The following is a 22,232-nucleotide window of genomic DNA, read 5'->3' as shown; positions in this document are numbered from 1 at the left end:
TAAAATAATGTCTCTATTCTCAAGTCCTTTCAATTTTACCAAAGGAAGAAACATCAACCAAACTATCCCTTGACATAAAGAAATGTAGGCACAAGTCTACAGCTGCACTTACATACACTGAGAAACCTACACAAACCTATGCCAGGTAGTGAGAATTTAAATTTAACGCTTGGATTATGCACCCTCCAACAACTTTACAACTTTTTAGGGAGACAGCCAACTATCTTTTGAGTTTATTTTACACAGAAATACTAATTTTACTTGCAAAAAAGAAGACCAAAATGTCATTTTTATGATTATGATATTACAACAGTAAAAATGTAGGAGTGTGAAATGTGTAATGTTATAGGCAAATTTAGTTTGAAATGCAAATATCACAGCAGAGTGGGCTGGGTATCCAGATCTTAGCTGAAATTCTCTGAAAGGTTTCTGATGGCTGGTAGCTTCATTGGACTAAAGGGTCTCCAGTAGAGGAGGAGGAGGGAAGGGGAGGATGGAGGTAGAGTGGAAACAGTCTAAACTTTGTGCAGCTTCTTTAGTTCTTCTTTGGTTATTGGTAGATTTGAACAAAAGTGAGTTTGTCAGCTATAGTATATGAACTTTGAGGTTAACTTGTAAACTTTATTTGTGTTGTTAATACAGCCACCTGCTTATGATGGTGAGAAGAATTTGAAGATGTTATTTAAGCTTGTAAGTCTGGTTGTCTCATTTTTCTGTTCATAATCTTCCTATGGATGCCATGTCAGGAGCATAAACCAGTCATTATTCATCTGTTTACACATCTCACTCCCTCATTTTGTCCACAGTAACTTATTGTGTAACAAGCCCTGTGCTAGGTGTTGGAAGAATAATTATAAAGAAAACAGACAAGGGAATCCCAGCATTCTTGGAAGTTATACGTTTTTGTAGAAACAGAAAATAAGCTAATAATGTTAATATTTTTACTTTAAACTTACCTCTCTTTTTCTCTGATATCATGGCATCCCACCACAGCCATATTCCTACTATATTCCCATCTAGCCATTGCCTCAATAGCTCTCTCATTTTCTCTCTCGCTCTCAATCTCCCTTCCTGCCATTGCTGTCCAATAAGAACTGACTCATGGCTGACACGCTGAGATTGTACTTCATAAGAGGAGACTGCCCATCTTTCTTCTGCTGAGCCACTGGTGGATTTGAACCAGCAGAGAGGCCCAGTCACTGGGCGAGCAGGGTAACTCCCCATGGAGTATGCCATTATGCTGCTCTGTTCTGTTCTTTAACAGCATATTTGTAAAGCACCATTTATTTGTGTGATTCTAAGATGCATTGGAGATGGAGTCAAAAGTTGTATATGCTAGATCAAGCATCTAAACTAAAGCAACTTCTGTTTTTCTTCAAATGATATTATCTACCTTTCCAGCCCCTGCTGTATGTCTGAGTTTTGTTTTGGTTGGACAATGTTAAGAGAGCCCTCAAACATATAAATAAGTAGTTGTAAATGTGACATTTTCTTTTTAACCACTAACTTTGCTTTTTTTTTTTTTTACTTTGCATTTTTTAGGGATTTTTGTGGTTTTTTTTGTTCAGTTGCATATGCCACAGAAGCTCTAAGTCCAAATTTTACACAAATCCAAATTTTACACAAATTAGAATCTTGATAGTCTAAGACATATTCCAAGTTTGTAGAGGACATGTTTATATGTGATTTTGTATATTTTACTTTTTTTCTTTTTTTGTGAAATGCTACACAAATTTATGTTTCATCCTTGCGCAGGGACCATGCTAATCTTCTCTGTATCATTCCAGTTTTTTTAGTCTATGTGATGCCAAAGTGAGCACATGTATTTACTTTTCCCTTTGTGTACCCATCAAGTCGGATCCCACTGGCACAAGAGGAGACTGCCCACAGCGGAGCATCTAGTGGATTCGAACCTTGCCCCTTCAGAATTGCAGCACAGCTTCTTGCCCCTAGGCCACCAGAGCTTCCTCACATATTTACTTTTGAGGGAATACACAATTAATACATTTCAAAAACAAAATTAAAAGCAAATATGCATGAAGCCTCTGCTTTCTGTTGAATTTTGCAGAACACAATATTTTTAAAACTGACCTAACTGATACTACATACTAAACAAAAAACATTTTAACATTTAATGTTTTAAGTAAAATAACACATTTTTTTCTGTTTTGCTAATATCTATCAAGAATTAACAGATAATATGGTATTTTAAGGATTCTATTATGCTCATTTCTTACGTTTTTATAACTTTAACAGTGGAATGCTATTTATAACTGATGATGTCTTATAACTATTGTTGGCAGTTTTAAAAATTTCTAGATACATCTATGTGACCAACTACATAAGGTCAAAAGGGCAGCACTTATTTGTCTAAGGATAAAGCTGAAACAGCAGGAAAGTGTGGGGTAGGAGGATTGATGAAAACAAGACCACAAGGAGGAAGTGAGAAGACTGTGCTTCATATTGGGTATTGTAATTAATGCTGTAAAATAAAATGTCTATGAATAAAAAACCATTTTGCTTTATAAATTTTTACTCAAATTGCAATAAAAAGAAAAACATTATAAAGGAAATGGGAAAGATCCAGCAGAGACCTGAAAGAAAGGATAATGATGGGTACAGTCCAGTGGTGATTAATTTTATAAAGCAATGCATGGGTGGGGAATATCTGGTGTGAAAATCAGTGTATAAAAACTTTGTAAATAAACCAATGTAAAATAAAAATTTTTTAAACCACATAATACATAGGAATAATTGTATGAAACAATGTGAATGAAAAATTGTGTGAAACACAATGTATTTGAACATTGTAAGCAAACCAATATAAAATAAAAAGATTTTTTAAAGTGAAAAGCAAAAAATACCAAAGAAATAAACTGGTCTCAACACAAATTATTTTTAGGTTAATTCAATTTTCAGTTCCATTTCTAGTATTCTATACATATCTATAAAATTGGTTTTATTTAATTCTTCCAGTGTTTTAAAATTGGCAAGTTTCTTTGTTTAACTGAAATATGATAATAATTTCATAATCTTTGAAAACCAAGTAAGACTCCATTTTACCTCATCATATCTGTGTTCTTTGTCAAAGAGCAGCCAATGGTCTTTGCCACCAGTTAAAGGCTGACCACAAAAGCAGGACAATCAAATAAATTTATTTAAAAGGGTAACTCTATGTGACACTGCCCAGGACTTAGGAAATGGTAGGAAAATGTAAAACTTTCTGTAAGAGTTGAACTATGTGAATTCTGAGCTGGTAAAAAATGTATTTCCTTCTATCTGAAGCACGAACTCCTTGCTGGAACCATCACTGACAAGTTGGCTGCATGCTCACCCACGCGTGTCATGTGCACTTTGACTTGTGCACATACAAAATCATGTAACTCATTGTGCTACACCAAGAAAGCCTAATTACAAGGCAAGACGCCTCCACTAGCTGCAGCAGCAAGTCTATTTATGAACACACTTCCCTGGGAAATATTTTAGATTAAAAAGATGTTGCCACCCATGCAAGAAGATTATCCACAAAAGCTGCTCTTGCACTGACTAAATTGAGAGGAAAAATATCAAGTCCACTAGCTGCTGGCTTCCTGGAAGCAGTGTTCAAAAGTGATCTTAAAGCTTGTACTAAACAGCACAAAGAAATGGAGTGAGTGAGTGGAGATGTTGATTAGTCTCCAAGAAAATGTTTAATAATACTTGAAGATTCAAATTACCTAGAATGCCAAAGGCAATAAATATACATCACTTATACATAGAAGTTCAGTTTGTATTCAGAAACTGTTATTCATTTCCTTTTCTAGTCTCTGTAAAGGAATCTAGGTGGTTAGCCAGCTCTAGCTTAAGTCAGACTCGTTTCTATTGTATCTGGCCTTAGAAGTGTTTACACAGCTCTACAGACACAGACACCCTCCTGGAGCCTGTGGACAGTGTTATGTCTGGCCTGCATACAGCCCTGGATTAGTGAAGGAACCATCTCTAACTAGAGCCCTTGCCTCTCACTGATACCCTTGTAGATATACTCTGCCTGGCACATGCCACAGCCTCTTTTGGAGCAGGGCACCCTCAGCAGAGTGCGCTTCTCATCCTTGGGTTAGCAGTGACTATTTCTTCGCCCTAGCCATCTCTCATTGGATACCCTGCCTACATGCATCTCTGGAATTGGCAAAGGCATGATTTCTAGCTACTGGGGTTCAAACAAAATAATGTAATGTAAAGACAACAGTACCACAATGTCTTGAGGTAGCATGTAACTTTAAACCGGGGAAAACAAATAAAGCCCAAATGGGACAAGATGAAACAAAAAAGTGACCAAAATACTTTCTTGATAAGGAATTCAAAAGAATGATAGGTGTCTCAATAAGATTGATAAAAAGTTTGAGGGAACCACAAACAAAATACAGAAAAACATACACAAAACTCTAGAAGAAGCAGAAACATATACAAGACTCCAGGAGAATAAAAAAATAAATACAAAATAAATGGAAAATCAGAAGCCATTGAAAAATAGCAAATTGTTCATCTTGACCCCTAAGAACAGCTAGTGGATTTGAACTGCTGACCTTAATTTAAGGATAATTGCTTAGCTTTCTTATCCCTGACATAGGGAACTCTGGTGGCTTAGTGGTAAGAAGTAATGCTGCCAACCAAAAGATAGGCAGCTTGAGTCTACCAGGTGCTTCATGGGAGAAATATGGACAATTCCCTCCTGTGTGATTTACTGCCTCTGTAAATCTGCAGGAGGGTCAGCTAGGAATCCATTCTAATTCAATGATATACAACAATAACTGCACCCTGGAGTAACTTTTATTTGTTGACAAATACATTTTTATTTTAAAAAATGTTTTGATTTTTTTATTAAAAAGGTTTTGTGTCTTTAATTTCCAAGTATTATTTCTTCTTTTGTGTTGCTATTATAAAAACGAATTAAGGAATTTTCTTCTTAAACTTATCTTCCAGCTGATTACTTATTTGTATCTACAAACTATTTTTATTTCTGTATATTTAGTTTTACAATCTGCTACCTTATTGAATTCTCTTACTCTACTAGTTGTTATTGTTGTTGTGGTGGTTCAAGTAATAATCCAGTTAATTAAGTTTTTCAGGCATTTAATCATACCCTCAAAAAGCCTTTGGTGGCCTAGTCCCTTATGGAATTGTGCTGTTAACCCAAATGCTGCATGTTTCTCATTGGCAGTTCAAATCCACCGGTGTCCCTAAGGGAGAAAGATGGGCAATCTCCTCTTATTTCAATTTTCAGCCTCAGAAATATTTCTTCTCTGTCCTAGAGAGTCACTATGAATTGTAACTTGATGGCATCAGGTTTAGTTTTTTATTGATTTTGCCAAGAACTCTCATTTCAGAGCAGTTTCTACAGTTTTGGCAAGATCTACAGTATCTTAGCCAGGTTATCTGGACTCTCTAGGATGTCCATGAGTGGATTCCTGCCCTCCAACCCCGCACTGCTCTTGGCCCCTAAATGGGAATAAACTTTTGTATGTGAAGCATAATATTGTCGTCTTTAAACTTATGTCTTACTTGTGTCAGATGAAGTCTGATGGAGCACTGAAGGTTGTGCATAGCAGGAAAGATACCCCCAATATATACGACTACCATTTCTTGCTAGCCATTCACTTAAAGTAATTGCAATTTTCTGTGAACACAGTACTCTAGTGCACCCACGATATGCAGGAGTTCAGGGAGATTTATGTTGATACGTGGACATGTATCAGGAGGTAAATAAAATGATTGAGTTAATTGTGTGCAACTTTTCCATTGTCTTCCTCAAAAGGAAATACACATGCATGAATGAGTTACAAAACATGAATTGTGTAATGTGAGTTATTTTGCATACAATTTAAATGCTCTTCTCTTTGTATAAAAACTGGCACTATACAATATAAAAATGAACAGTAAAGTCCCCACTGATTATTTATATTTTCACGTTTTTTCTTAAAGCATTAAATTCATCATTGCCAGTCAAGTTGCAACCGATTTAGCTGACATCCAGCGGGTTTCTGAGGCTGTAAATCTCATAGGAAGAGATTGCCCATCTTTCTCCGTAGAAGCCATTGGCAGATTCAAACTGCCAGAGGAAAGGCCTTTGCGTTAGCAATGCAACTCCTTGTTAGGCCACGAGAGCACTCTGAATTTTATTCCTGTTTTGTGCTGTTGAGTTGGAACCCACTCATAGCTGACCCTCTAGGGGATTTTTAGATTGCCCCTCTTTCTCCGTTGGAACAGCAAGTGGATTTGAACCTAGTACCTTTGGGTTGGCAGTGCAACTCTTTACCACTAAGTTACTAGAACTCCCTCTCCTGAACTTTAAATGGAAAAAAAAAATCAACGAAACAAACAAAACCAATTTAAATCATGCATGACCAGTAGAGAGACGACAGGGAAAAAGCTTCTACTTTAGTATGTTGAAAGGCATCTTTTCCTACTTTTTTAACAATACTAAACAAACCAAACCTGTTGAGTTGACACGCCAAAAGCTTCTCTGGCGATTCAAATCCACCAGCGGCTCCACGGGAGAAAAATGGGCAATCTCTCTTCTCCTGAGGTTCACAGCCTTCAAAAAACCCACTGGAGAGGGATCTCTGGTGGCCTAGTGGCAAGCTGCTGCATTGTAATCCCAGAGGTACGCAGTTCAAATCCACCAGATGCTCTGCTGGAGAAGGAGGGGGCAATCTCCTCCTGTACCAGTCAGATCTGATTTGACAGTACACTTAAACTATAATACAATTTTTTAAAAAAATTTTTTAAAACCAAAAAAAAAAAACCCCACTGGAGGGTCAGCTGACTCGAAGGCAATGGGTGAATAAGTGAAATTAGACAGGGTAGAAAGAGGCCTGAATTTTCATTTTGCACAAGTTATATCCACCAACCCTGTTTTTAACAAGCATTCTGTGTGATTCTGATGTAATACAGGATTAAGAACCACAGGAGAAGGTGATTTCAGAGTACCTGTCACTGCGGTTTTGGGAGCAGGCGGGCCCTTCAGTGCCTCTGGCGCCATCTAGTGGCACTCCGTTACACTTCTCCGTTTGCCTACTAATACTTTGGTGGTACTTTATGGAAATCTTATCTGTGGGGCATTAATAAAGATACTTAATATATAAATATATTGCTGATGAATGGTAGAAATTATGCTTTCTGTCGCTAGAACAAAACATTATAACTTGACATATTTAAAGTGTTCCCTAGTATTTTCCAGATATGAGATTGACTGAAGTATAGTGTGCATTTTGTTTAAAATTACTTTCCTAGAGTACTGAAGAGCAACAATGTCAGTCTAGACACTAAGGTGAGACTGTGTCTTGCTTGCTATGCGTCAGAGAGCTGGACAGTGACTAGGGATTATAGAGAATTGATGCCTTTGAGCTGTGGTGCTGGAGAAGAGTATTGAATATACATACCATGGACTGCCAGAACAAACAGGTTCGTCCTAGAGAGGGTAAAATCAGGCTGTTCCTTGGAAGCAAGGATGCTGAGGCTTCGTCTGATGTACTTTGGGCATGTTGCAGGGAGGGACTGGTCCTTGGAGAGGGACATCATGCTTAGAAGTATGGAATGACAGAAGGGAGACTATCAATGAGATGGATTGATACGGTGACTGGGGTAATGAGGGTAGATGTGTCAGAGACAGTAAAGTTGGCAGAGGACAGAGCAGGTTTCAAGGCTGTTGTACATAGGGTCGCTATGAATCGCAAACGACTCAATGGCACATAACAATAACAGGTTTATAACTAGCCTTTGACTTTGTGACTTGACTGGGTGTGAATAGGCAAAGTGTGTAAATTACTCATGAAGGGATTGATTTTGCTATCCTGCCAAGTTCAGATTGAGCAGAATTAGCATCAGAAAGGGGAAATCTCACTACCAGTAAGAAAGAAGAGCAGAAAATGCCACACCTGTCCTTTGGGGCCACCAAGATTTCTGTGAGAGATGGATCTGCAGCCGTGGAAAACCAGAGACCGAGGTGAGACAGAGTTGACCTGAAGCTGTTACCCTACAGAATCAGAGCAGAAACCTTTGGCCAACCTTTCTGGAGAAAGAAAGGTCAGGGAGAAAGGTGTCATTATTGGCATGAGTAAAAGACCTTTGGGGTTTTTTTGTTTGTGTGTGTGTGTGTGTGTGTTGTTGTTGTTTGTTTTTTTTAATTTTTATTGTATTATTTTTACGTGTACCGTCAAATCAGATCTGACTGGTACAGGAGGAGATTGCCCCCTCCTTCTCCAGCAGAGCACCTGGTGGATTTGAACCGCATATTTCTGGGATTGCAGTGCAGCATCTTGCCACTAGGCCACCAGAGCTCCCTTGTAAAAGACCTTTGTAACACTGATTTGTAACAGAGCTTTAGCTGTGAAGCTATAAGTCAAGGGCCTTCAAGCACTTCTAAGAAGCTACGGGACAAGAACTGAGTTTTGTTTCCAACCAGAATTGTAACCTATTAATTTTCCTGTAAACCCCATAAAGAATAATTCTGTGAGCTCTGTGTGGCCACTGCAATGCACTAGTGGGCCCAATAGCAGAGCATCAAGAGCCCTTGGAGGGACAGTTGATGTTAGAATTGGTAGATGTAGATTCGAGAAGTGTGGGGAATATCTGGTCCCATATTGTTATTGTTTGAAGCCAGAGAGTCACATATGACTCACAGCAATCTGAACAATATGAACAGCCTTGCCCTCTCCTGCATCCTCTTCATAATCTCTGATAGGTTCAAGGTTTTTGGTATAGTTACTGTGTCAATCCATATTGTTGGATATCTTCTGTCTTCCTCTGACCCTCCACCTTCCTGAATGTAAGGACTGGCCCCTGCTGGCAAGATGCTCAGAGTATGTGAGACAACATTTCATCATCCCTTGACTCTAAGGAGCACTCTGGTTGTACTTCCTCCAAGACAGACCTGTTTGTTCTTTTGGCAATGCTTGGGTTTGAGCTGTGAATGTTAATGGGGACTGTTCCCCTTTGTGGAGTTACTGGAGTTCAGACTCTGCCACCTCCATGCTGGCCACACTCTTTATATAGAAACATTGATTTTTTTTTTTTTCATATGGAGCGCTTCACAAATCTGTGTGTCATCCTTGAGCAGGGGCCATGTTAATCTTCTCTGAATCATTCCAATTTTAGTATACACACTACTGAAGTGGGCAGGAAATGGTAAAATTTTGTAGTGTTTGTGTGGAGGGATAAGACTCATATTATTGGAATGTCTATTGGGATTTTTCTTCATGGTCCATGATGTAACCCAGAATATATATGTTGTTGTTGTTATGTGCCGTCAAGTCGCTTGCGACTCATAGCAACTCTATGTACAACAGCCCTAAACTCTGTTCTGTCCTGTGCCAATCTCATTGTCTCCAACACATTCATCCCGATTACCCCAGTCACCGAATCAATCCAGGTCCTAGAGGGCCTTCCCCTCCTGCACTGTCCCTCTACCCTCCCAAGCATGATATCCTTCTCCAAGGACCGGTCTCTCCTTACAACATGACCAAAGTATATCAGACAAAGCCTCAGAATCCTTGCCTCCAAGGAGCAGCCCGGTTTAACCCTCTCCAGGATGAATCTGTTTGTTTTCTTAGCAGTCCATGGTACCCTCAATAGTCTTCTCCAACACCAAAGCTCAAAGGCATCAATTCTCCTTCTATCCTCCCTAGTCATTGTCCAACTCTCTGACATTTAACAAGTGATTGCAAAGACCATGGCCTGTTTTAGACACACCTTAGTCTCCAGAGAGACACCATTGCTCTTCAGTAATGGGTGACTGGAATGCAAAATTTGGGAACAGAGAAGAAGAATCAGTAGTCAGAAAACATGGACTCAGTGACAGAAATGGAGCTGGAGATAGAATGATTGAATTTTGCACAATAAATGACTTATTCATCACAAACATGTTTTTTAAGAGACATAAATGCAGGTTACACACATGCTGATATTGAGCTTCTCCAGCGGTTTTTTCCACAGATGTAATCGATCTGATTCCTGTGCATACCATCAGGTGAGATACATGTGTATAACCTGCATTTATGTCTCTTAAAAAACGTGTCGTTATAAGTTGTAGTAGACTTGATGGCACAACAACAACATCTCTGTAAATATCCTGACCGCCACCGAAAAGTGGATACAATCTGCTTTCTAATTATTATGTTCACCTTTTTTTGTTTACTAATATTCAGAGCTCTTTGGTAGAAAAGGTCTCCGTGTTCTTGTACTATGATTTTCTTGAGTTCAAGAAAGATGGTAGAAGGATCTAAATTCATCCCATACGCAGAAAGGAATATTACCTTAAATATAGGAAATCTGTCTGCTTTTAAAGAGAAACAAATACTAATTGATTTATTTATCTTAAATAATATTTTTCAATTTTTATGTGTGATTTTAACAGAAGTTTACAGAAAAGTTGGATTTTCATTCAATCATTTTTGCACATTTCCATCCCTATCCCCTCAATTCACTTAAAAAAATAAAATTGTTCATCATTGTATAATTTCTCTCTCCTCCCCTCACCCCTCTCCCAGTCCACTTTCCTATGCATCTCTTATAATGGACTATTGTCATGCAAATAATGCCTAGTCATATATTCCTTTTAAACTGTTCTTTCCTTCATTTGCTTATCTTAAATAATTTTTCAAATATTCTTCCTTAAACCTAGATAAAATGCTAATAGTTTATTTTTGTGTTGACCGCTGTATTAAGACATACTAGGAATATTGGATCCACATACTTCACTACTGAAGATGTATAAAATTCAGTAGTTTTTCATACACTTCTATTATATACTAAAATAATCACTGAAATAAATATGAACATAAATTTTATTATTCCAGAAAGAAACCCCATACCCTTTAATCATCACCCACTCTCTAACTTTCCTGTTATCCAACCATAGGAAATAATTAATCTATTTTAAATCTCTATGCTTTTATTAGGTGCTGTCAATTCCACTCTGACTCATAGCCACCCTTTGAATTACAGATTGAAATCTTGCCCTAAGCTGTGCCAGCATCACAATCTCTACTGTGTTCAAGTCCAGTGTTGCAGTCACTGTCACTCCATCTCATTGAGGGTCTTCCCCTCCTCTGATTTTCCACCTTTCCAAGCATGATATCCACTTGCAATGACTGCCTCTTCCCAAAACATGCCCAACGTATATGAAATGAAGTCTCATAATCTTTGCTTCTTTTTTTAAAAAAATTATTTTATGTGTGTGTGTGTGTATGTACACCGTCATATCGGATCTGACAGGTACAGGAGGAGATTGTCCCTCCTTCTCCAGCAGAGCATCTGGTGGATTCGAACCCTGTACCTCTGGGATTGCAGTGCAGCTTCTTGCCACTAGGCCACCAGAGCTTGCCTCATCTTTGCTTCTAAGAAGTAACCTGGATGTATTTCTTCTAAGATAAATCTGTCTATTCTTTTGGTAGGCCATTGTTTATTTTACATCTTCACCAGAATCACAGTTCAAAGATAGTGGTTCTTCTTCAGTCTCCTAAGTCTCTGTGTTCTTGCTGTGTACCATCAAGTAGGAACTGACCTATAGCTGATCCTTCAGCAGGTTATCAGAGGCAGTCTAATTGCATGGAAGAAGATTGCCAGTCTTTCTCCTGTGGAGCAGTTGGTGGATTTAAACCATGTGCCTTCAAGATTGCAGCACAGCTTCTTACTACTTGGCCACCAGAGCTCCCTATAGTCTCTGTAGGTTTTCCTATTCTAGAAATTTTATAAAAATGGAATCACAGTGTATGGTCCTTGATGATTGGGCAAGCAAGATTCTGCTGAAAATTATCCAAAAACGTTTGGAACAATATGTCAACAGAGAACTGCCAGATGTGCAGCCTGGATTTAGAAGAGGTACCAGGGATATTATAGCTAATGTAAGGTGGATCTTGGCAGAAAGCAGAGAATACCAGAAGAATGTCTATCTGTGCTTCATTGACTATGCAAAGGCTTTTGACTGTGTGGATCACAACAAGCCATGGCTGACTCTGAGAAGAATGGGAATCCCAGAACATTTGATTGTGCTAATGTGAAACCTATACTTGGACCAAGAGGCAGTTGTCAGAACAGAGCAGGGAGACACTGGAGGGTTCAAAATCAAGAAAGGGGTCCGTCAGGGATGTATTTTGTCTCTATACCTTTTCTATCTGTATGCAGAACAGATCATCTGAGACGCTGTGCTGTACAAGGAGGAATGTGGCATCAGGATTGGTGGAAGAATCATCAACAACCTGCATTATGCAGATGACACAACCCTGCTCGCTGAAACTGAAGCGCTTGCTGCAGAAAGTCAAGGACTGCAGTCTTCAATATGGATTGAAGCTCAATATCAAGAAAACAAAGATTCTTACCACTGGGCCAACTGGCAGCATCAGTATGGATGGTGAAGAGATTGAGATAGTTAACAGTTTTCATTTACTTGGTTCCACAGTCAACACTCTTGGTAACAGCAGCCAGGAAATCAAGAGACGAATTGCATTGGGAAAGTCAGCTGTGAGGGACCTCTCAAGAGTATTGAATTGCAACGACGTCAGGCTGGAGACTAAGGTGCCCCTGATTCAGGCTATAGTCTTTGCAATTACGTGCTATGCATCGGAGAGTTGGACAGTGAAATGGCATGATAGAGAATTGATGCCTTTGAGTTGTGGTGCTGGAGAAGAGTGTTGAATATACCATGGACTGCTAGGAGAACAAACAGGTTTGTTCTGGAGAGGATGAAGCCAGAATGTTCCCTGGACTCAAGGATTCTGAGGCTTCATCTGACATACTTTGGGCATGTTGCAAGGAGAGACTGGTCCTTGGAGAGGGACATCATGTTTGGGAGAGTGGAGGGATGGCACAGGAGAGGAAGACCCTTGATGAGATGGATCGATTCTGTGAGTGGAGTGGTGGGAATGAATGTGTTTGAGACAGCGAGGTTGGCACAGGATAGAATGGCATTTAGGGCTCTTATACATAGGGTCGCTATGAGTCGCAAGCAACTCGATGGCACATAACAACAACAATATTTCACTTAACCTGTTTTCAAGGGTCATCCTTGTAGTTTGTAATATTATGTCATTTTTCTCCATTTATTGCATTTAATCAGTATATCACATTTTATTTATTTATTAGAATATGGATATTTGGATTGTTTTGTCTTTTATGAACAATACTATAACCATCTATACACATTTTTGTGTGATTATGCATTCACTTCTCTTGTATTTATGTCTAGAATGAAAGTGCAAAGTCATCAACACTTTTCTAGGACATGCCAGACTGTTTTATGAAGTGGACTTATAATTTCATATTTCCACCAGTAGTATATGAGTGTTTCAACTTCCCACATTCTCAGCAACTCTATTATCTGTTGTATTTATGACACACTTCCTAATGTATGTGAGTAAGTTGTTGGTCATAACAAAATTCTGTCATGTAACCTCCAGCCTCATTTCTTTTCTTTTAAATTTTTATTATAATTTGAGTAAAGGTTTATAAAGCAAGTTAATTTTTCATTCAATCATCTTACAGATCTGGTTCTAAAGCATTAATTTCAATACCCACATTGCAATCATACTTTTCCCACTTCCTCCTTGTAATTCCAATTTCTATTAACCTTCCTATACCTCTCGGTGTCTTTCCTTTCTTTGGGGATGTCTACGGACGATTCTTTATCGGATTTTACCTTTCAGTTCACCCATCTTATTATATGTCTAATACCTGTTTACTAATTTTACTCCCCTCTCCTTCCCATCTCATCCCTGATAATTCTCAAAGAATGATTCTGTGTGTGAAACCTTTCCTTAGCTTTTTATAACAGTGGTCTGATTTAATACTTGTAATTGACTTATTTCATTTAGCACAATATCCTCTCTATATATCTGTGTTATACAGTGTTTTGTTTTATTGTTCTTTAGTGTTGCATAGTACTCCACTATGTGAATTCCAGACTCATATCTGTCCCAGCCTTGTTTCCAACTTTTTTATTCTAATCACCAGTTATTATTAATGTATTTTGAGTGTATGTTTGATCAAATTTAGATTGCAGAAATTGATGGAAATCCTCATATTATTTATCCTTGGTTTTAGTGGCTGAACAATTTCCATTTACACAAGCTGATAGAAATCCCCAATTTCAACATCTGATAATTTGGTTTTATTGTTATGTGCTGTCTCATAGTGACTCATAGTGACCCTATGCACTACAGTGCTGAATCCTGTCTTATCCTGAGCTAGTCTCATTGATTCCAACACACCTAATCCCACTGCTTCAGCTACCATGTCAATCTATCTCATCCATGCTCTTCTTCTCTTGTCTGTTCCTCCATCCCTTCAAACATGATGTCCTTCTCCAAGGACTGGTCCCTCCTGGCCACATGCCAAAAGTGTGTGAGACAGAGCTTCAAAATCGTTGCCTCAAAGGAGAAACTTGGTTTCACTCTCTCCAAGACAGACCTATTTGTTCTCCTGGTAGTCCATAGTATGTTCAAGACACTTCTCCAGCACCACAATTCAAAGGCATCAGTTCTTCTCCTTGGTCATTGTCCAGCTCTCTGATGCATAGCAAGTAATTGTGAAGACCATACCCTGAATCAGGTGCACCTTAGTTTCTAGACTGACATAATTGCTCCTCATTACTCTGGAGAGGTCCCTGACAGCAGATTTTCTCAGTGTAATTCGTCTTCTGATTTCCTGGCTGTTGGTACCAAGAGTGTAGACTGTGGAGCCAAGCAAGCTCCATCTATCATGGTGCTGGTAATTGGCCCAATGGTGAAAATCTTTGTCTTCTTGATGTTGAGCTTAAATCTATATTGCAATCTACAATCCTTGACCCTTTGCAGCAAATGCCTCAGGTCCTTCTCCAGTTTCGGCAAGCATAACACAAGTTGTTGATGAGTCTTCTTTTAATCCTGATGCCACATTCCTCCTCATAGACTATGCCCAGTCTCCTGAATGATCTGTTCCACATTCAGGTTGACAAGGCATCCCTGGCACACATCTTTCCTGATTTTGAACCATGCAGTGTTTCCTTGCTCTGTTCTAACGACTGCCTCCTGGTCCAAGTATAGATTTTGCATAAACACAATCAAGTGTTCTGGGATTCCCATTCTAGTACCCAGATAGTGAATGGTAGAATTTTATACAAGCAAAAACATATTCATTACAAATAACTGTTTTTCAAAACTGTAAATGAATGGACTTAACCTCGTGGACCTCACCAGATGGAACACTAAGGAATCGAATTGACTACTTCTGTGGAAAAGCTCAAAATCCTCACTTAGAACAAGGCCAGGGGCTGGCTGTGGAATAGAGCATCAATTGTTCATATGCACATTCAAGTTGAAAATAAAAACAAGTTCTTGGGAACCAAAATACCACCTGAATGTGGAGATTGTTTCAAAATAAATCTAATGCATTAAACCAGACCAGTTGTGAGATAACATCAAAGAGATGTGAAGAAACAAGAGCCTGCTAGTTAGATTGGCTTTGTCTCCTCGGCTCTCTTGCTAATTTATCGTTGTCAGTTTGGGCCTGACAGTTGGCTGCCTGCTCAACACCTGTCTGGCTGGTGGAGCTGTTGATTAATGAGTATGTCATGGGACTGGGTCAAAAACCTTGCCAAATCATGACAAATGAAATCCCTTCTACCCTCCAACTACCAGAAATGTTCCTGTGCCAAAGAATATCCTATTTTGGCAGGGCATGTTCTTTCAAGCAGTGGCTCTTCACTGTTTCCCTGCCCTGACACATTTGACAAATGACATTAAAATACTAAAGTATGCTAATGAACAATTTCCAGCATATGCCCTGCAACACTACCCCTTTCACTCTCACATAGCGAAACAATCTGAATGAAGGTGGTGGTATTATTATTATAGAGAAAAACTTAAGTCAACCCACTTGTTCATCAAGTCATTTTTCATCCTGTCAATTTGCTAATGTAGTCAGCAGTTGAGGTGTGTGTGTGTGTGTGTGTGTGTGTGTGGTGACAATCAGAAGTTAGCCGAGGCACAGGGCTTTGTTGAGAGACTGCAGTAATGTTCCTGTTTGGCCTAGAGGTGTCTACCCCACAGCAAAGTGACAGAGTGTCACACTGACGGGGGAGGGCTGGTGGGTGAGCTGCTCCGGAACTGGAGCTTGTGGTGAATTTCCAGGCCATTTTCCCGACTATCGCAAGCCCATTCTCGCTCCTAAATCTCCTGTTCTGAGCTTAGATTTGTGGGGATGTCCTTTGGGGAAACCATCTACTTTTCTGATTGAGCTTTTATTCTGTATTTATGAAGTCAAAGTCTGGTTGAGATTCTTTTTCTTTCAGGCATATGTGTACTGTGTCTCACTAAAATTTCACAAAAAGTAATTGACCTCCTAGTAGCTAATAGAAAATTCCTGTTTTCCTCTTTCCTGGGAATTTGAAGAGAAAAGGCATTAAATGGAAAAGGAAATCTAGTTAAATGAGTTTCATGTTTTTTGGCAGTTGTTCGCTGTCATGACTTATCTACTCTATTTTTTGTTGTTGTTGTTGTTGTGTGCTGTTGAGTCAGATCTGACTGACACAGGAGATTGCTCCTCCCACTCCAGTGGAGCATTTGGTGGATTTGAACTATACATCTTCAAGATTGCAGCACAGTTTCTTGCCACTAGGCCATCAGAACTCCTTTATTTCTCTAATCTTAAGAGTTTTCTCAGGAAGCATATATGGGTGGAATACACCGAGCCCTTGCATATTTTAAGAGCCCTTTTTAGCTACCTTCTTCCTCCGCTCAAGACTTTCACAATGAAATATTTGTTTTGTATGTCTTATATGCAGTTCCTTAGAAAACAGAGCCCAGGTAAGGTGTAAGGACTATAGGAGGAGTAAAACAAAAGGGTAATGAGGCAGGAAAGGATGGAGGACAAATATAAAGTTGTTGTTACAGAGCAGGTCCTAGTTCACGAAGAAACGTTAACTGCTGTTTGGCCACGTGTAACATCACTGGACAGCAACACAGAAATACCATCCCTTCAGCTCCACAGGCGAAGGATGGGCAACCTTCGCCCATGTGATCAGGTTTGACTTGGCAGCCACAATATTCAACATAAATATTCACACTGTTCTTCAGTTTCCTCCCAGGTTTAAGCATGTATATGTGTCTGAGAGAGAGAGAGAACGGCAGCATGCTGATCTGTTCTGCATCGTGTAATTCCTTTTTAAAATTTTTTATCATACTAGTTTATTTTAAAAATTTGAATACATTGTTTTCCAGAACACATGCATGCAATTCTTATGTCGGACAAATTCTTAAGATGAAAAAACACACTCAAAACTGTTTTTTGAAAAAAGAAAGGGGAAAAAAAACCCCAACATATCACAGTCAGAATATCTTCTTGGGAGGAAATTTTTGGAAAATGCATGTTAGAGATGTGGAAAAATGTTGCTAAGTTATGTGAACTCACTCTAGCCATTTGATCAGGAAAATATAATCAAAGAAATGGATTGAAAATCATCCCATGGAAAGAAGATGAAAGTCTCCTCCCACCTGACTTAACTGTCTCTGAAGACCCAGTCTGCCATGGGTCAGTTCCGACTTGATGTGCACAACAACTACAGGGTAGGAATGCAAAATTTAAAATTTTATGCCTTGATGTACAATAGCTCACAGACCATAAAGAAGGGAAATGAGAGATCAGGACCCAATAGGAGGACCCAATCAGGACCCAATAAGGAGGGGAAAGGGCTGCAGAAGAAGGAAATAGAATTAAAAGGAGAGAGAGAAGTTATGAAAAATTTTACAGTGAAAAGATTAGCTGGGTTTTGTGGGGTTTTTTTTCACTAAACTAAATCAAGGCCTTCAGTGACTTTAAAACATATTCTTAAACTAAATCAAGGCCTTCAGTGACTTTAAAACATATTCTTAAACCCTAATCACTTTGCTAAAGTTGATAGGCAAATTTAGGGAGTAATGAGGTATTATCTTGAAACATATTAATTAAAAAAGAAAAGAACTGTTGCAGACAATACTCACCAATTTTTGGACTAGAAACACCATCTCCACTCTCAAGGATAATCTTGATGATCTAGAACGTTCCACAAGTGCAGTTATTACTGAAACTGATAATGTGCTAACGTCATCCAACTGTATTTCATCATTGAAGCAAATTTTTATTATTTATGTATCTTTGTTGTTGTTGTTGCTTATATTGGGTGCTGTCGAGTCGAGTATGACTCATAGAGACCCTCTGAAGAACAGATTTGAACCCCGTCCTATCCTGTACCATCCTCATCATCTTTGACACACGGAGGCCCATTACTGCAGCCACTGCATCAATCAATCAGTGGCGGTCCATTGTTAAGGGCTGTCAAATCCTCTATGCCTCAAGCAACCTTATGAACAATAGCTCTAAGCTTTGATCTATCCTAAGTCATCCACTTGATCGTCAACACTCCCAGGTCATTGTTACAGTCACTGTGTCAATCTATCTTGTTGAGGGTCTTCTCTCTCTCTCTCTGTGAATATCCACCCTTCCCAGAACAGTGTCTTCTTCCAAGCACTTCTGCTTCCTGACAACATCCCCAACACTCTATAGTATATTCAATACTTTTTAACCAATACCATAATTCAAAAGCATCAATTCTTTGGTCTTCATTATCCATTGTCCAACTTTCAAATGCATACAAAACAATCAAAACCACTATGGCATGGGTCAGGTGCCCCTTAGTCTTTAAACTGATATCTTTGTTCTTTAGGACTTTAAAGGGGTCCTTGACTTTAAAATGAAAGTCAGGACCTCTTTAGCACTTTATAAAGGTCTTTGATTTTAAAGCCAAGGTCAGGACCTCTTTAAAGGTCAGGCCCTTGACTTTAAATATGTTCTGATCCATTTAAAGTGCTTGACAGGACTTTTTTTGAAGTTAAAGTCCTTGAGTGTTTATGTATTCAAATAAATGTTTATATGTAAATTTCCAGCCCCAAAGACAAAGACTGGCTTTATAAAGATACTGATAAAATACTGGTAATAACTATAATAATTAAAGAAAATCTTATTTTACTTCCATCAGAACTGCCTTATGAAAGAGTCCTCAGATTGAATCCCATTGTAAGATTACCTGTACTTTAAGTTTTATGAAAATGAGAAAATACCATATGGAGTTTCTGGTTTCACTTGTACACAAGAGCTTATGTACCTACTATATTTTATTACTGGATATATGATATTCAATTCATATGGCTATATCATAATTTATTTAACCAAATTCATGCTATTCTACTTTTTCACTGTTATAAAAATGATGCATTAAACACCATTGTACATGATAAGCCTTTGCACACATGGGTGAGCTTACCTCTTAGATAAAACTCTAAAGGAAAAATGCTAGGCCAAAGACTGTATGCATTTTACATTTCTATAAGTACCCCTAAACTGTACCCTGATTGTTTGTTCCTATTTCCGTTTCCACCAGCAGCATATAATATACCATGACTCTTTTCCATACTTTCCCCAACATATTGTATAATCAAAATTCTATTTTAACCTGAGATTAAAAATGGCATCTCATCTTAATTTACATATTTTTTATGAGTAAGGCTGATCTGTTTCAAAATTGTGAATAAATAGGTTTTCTTCTTCTTTCTCTAGAAAATCACCTTAAAACAGAAATATCAGTGGATGACTTTTTTTTTTAAGTGGATGACTTTAAAAAACAGACATTTATTTTCTCACTGTTTCAGGGATTAGATTTCCAACTTCAGACCATCTGCTCTAGGAAAAGCCTTTTTCTCTCTGATGGTTCTGGAAGGAGGTTCTTGTCTTTCCAACTTCTGCTTGCTGGCTCCGTGGAGATCTCCACGTGGCTTGGTATTAATCCTCTCCATCTTTGCTTGCTAATGAGTCTTCTTCCAATATTGACACCACATTCTTCTTCAAAGAGTCCAGCCTCTCAGATTACTTTCTCAGTTACAGATAGAGTAAGTATGTTGAAAGAATACAACTCTAAAGTCCCCTTAACCTGATTTTAAATCATGCACTATTCCCTTGTTTTGTTTGAACAACTACTTTTTGGTCTACATACAGGTTCTACATGGGCACAACCAGATGTTCTAGAATCTATTCATTGCAATAGTTCCATGATGTGTTATAATCTAAATAACCACATACTTTCCCATAGTCAATAAACCACAAGTAAATGTATTTCTGATATTCTCTGCTTTCAGTCAAGATCCATCTGGTATCAGCAGTGATATCCTTTGTTCCATATCCTCTTCTGAACCCAGACTGACTTTCTAGACTTTCTCTATTGATACTCTGTGCCAGCTACTTTTTAATTATCTTCAAGAAGGTTTTACTTGTATATAGTATAGATGATATCGCTGCATAGTTTCTACATTCAGTTGGATTTTTTTTTTGGCATGGGGAAAATGTGGCTCTGTCTCAATCAATGGCATGTAGCTAGCATCCAAATTCCTTGACATAGATGAATGAGTACCTTTGGCAATGTATCTGTTTTCAGGATTTCAATCAGTATTCTAATTCCTGGAAGCTTGTTTTTTACCACTGCCTTTAGTAAAACTTGGACTTTTTAAAATACTATTGGTTCTGGATCATATGTTACCTACTAAATTGACTGAACATTGACATCCTTACTGATATGGTGACTCTGTTTATTCCTTTAATTTTTATTTAATACTCACAGTCTCCTTTAATATTTTGTTCATAGAATCCTTTCCTACTGCAACTCAAAACTTGAATGTTTTCTTCAGTTCTTTCCTCATTAGACAGTAGGAGCTCTGGTGGCCTAGTGATAAGAAGCTGAGCTGCAATCTTGAAGGCATGAAGTTCAAGGCCACCAGCTGCTTCACAGGAGAAGGATGGGCTATCTCCTCCTGTGTGATTAACTGCCTATGATAATCCATTGCGAGTGTCAGCTGTGGGTCGATTCCAACTTGATAGTACATAAAACCAACATTTTTTAAATGGACAGTTGTTGCTGTTATGTACTGTCGAGTCAGACCTGATTCACAGCTGACCCTCCAGTGGGTTTTCAGAGACTATAAATTGACATAGTTTGAATATTTAAACTGGTAAAACTTCAAGTACTCACAGAAGATAAAGTCTACAGTCTTCAGTATGGGGTACATCTTAGCATCAATAAAACTTAAATCCTCCTCACAACTGACCAATAGGCAAAATCATAGTAAATGGGGAAAAATATTGACGTTGTTAGTAATTTCATTTTACTTGTGCCTACAATCAAGCAGCAGTCAAGAAATAAAAATACATATAGAATTGGGCAAATCTGCTGTCAGAAACACTTTAAAGTGCTTGAGAGCAAGGATGTCAGTGTATAGATTAAGGTGTATCTCATCCAAGCCATGGTAATTTCCATTGCTTCTGATGTTTGTGAAAGTTGGACAATGGATAAGGAAAACCAAAGAAGAATTTATGCCTTTAAATTGTGATATTGACAGAGTATTGAATATGCCACAGACTGCAAAAGAACAAAAGTATCTTGGAGGAAGCGCAATCAAGTTGTTCCTTAGTAGCAAAAATGGTGAAACCTTGTCTCATATGCTTTGGTCATGGTGTCAGGGGGTGTCAGTCCTCAGAAAAAGACATCATGCTTGGAAAAGTAGATGGTAATTAAAAGAGGAAAAATGCTCTACAAGATGGATTGACCAAGTGACTACAACAATGGGCAGAGATCACGAAGACGGTGCATTATAGGGCAAGGTTGCAATCTGTATTCACAGAGTTGCTCTGAGCTGTCATCAACTTGATGAAACCTAATGACAATATGTAAACCAAATTTAAAATTGACCTCTCAATGAAATTGACCCTTAATTTACACCATATATGAGATTCGCCTCCAAATAGATCAAAGAGTAAAATAGGAAAAAAAAAGACAAAATAGATCAAAGAGACACAACTGCAAAATTTTGGGAGAAAATTAGAGAGGAAAGCTTAGATATATCAATGGTTTCTTAAGTATCACACAAAAAGTAAATACTATATTAAAAAAATAAATTGGATCTCATTAAAATGGAAAACTTTTGTTCATCAAAGTACACTCTCAAAAATATACAGAATAAAATAAAACAGTTACAAAAATATTCTGGGAAGAAATTAATATCCAGAATTAAAAAGTACTTTTACAACTTGTTGTTGTTGTTGTTATGAGCCATCGAGTCGTTTCCGACTCATAGCGACCCTATGCACAACAGCTCTAAACCCTGCTCTATCCTGCGCCAATCGCACCGCCTCTGACACACCCA

General features: G+C 38.3%; 1 protein-coding gene across 1 annotated transcript in view; it reads left to right on the top strand.

Annotated features, from left to right (window-relative positions):
• The first annotated feature begins 7,904 nt into the window (after positions 1–7,904).
• Positions 7,905–22,232, top strand: part of FAM205A (family with sequence similarity 205, member A) — a 28,702-nt gene continuing 14,374 nt past the window's right edge. Inside the window, exon 1 of the mRNA XM_006898550.1 lies at positions 7,905–7,981. Within this exon, the coding sequence (XP_006898612.1) occupies positions 7,905–7,981 (77 nt within the window). The remainder of the gene's footprint in view (positions 7,982–22,232) is intronic.

Source organism: Elephantulus edwardii, unplaced genomic scaffold (assembly GCF_000299155.1).
Source record: "Elephantulus edwardii isolate Elephantulus edwardi_28Jun2011 unplaced genomic scaffold, EleEdw1.0 scaffold00232, whole genome shotgun sequence".
Classification (NCBI taxonomy): Eukaryota; Metazoa; Chordata; class Mammalia; order Macroscelidea; family Macroscelididae; genus Elephantulus; species Elephantulus edwardii.
This window is presented reverse-complemented; position numbering and strand designations above follow the sequence as displayed.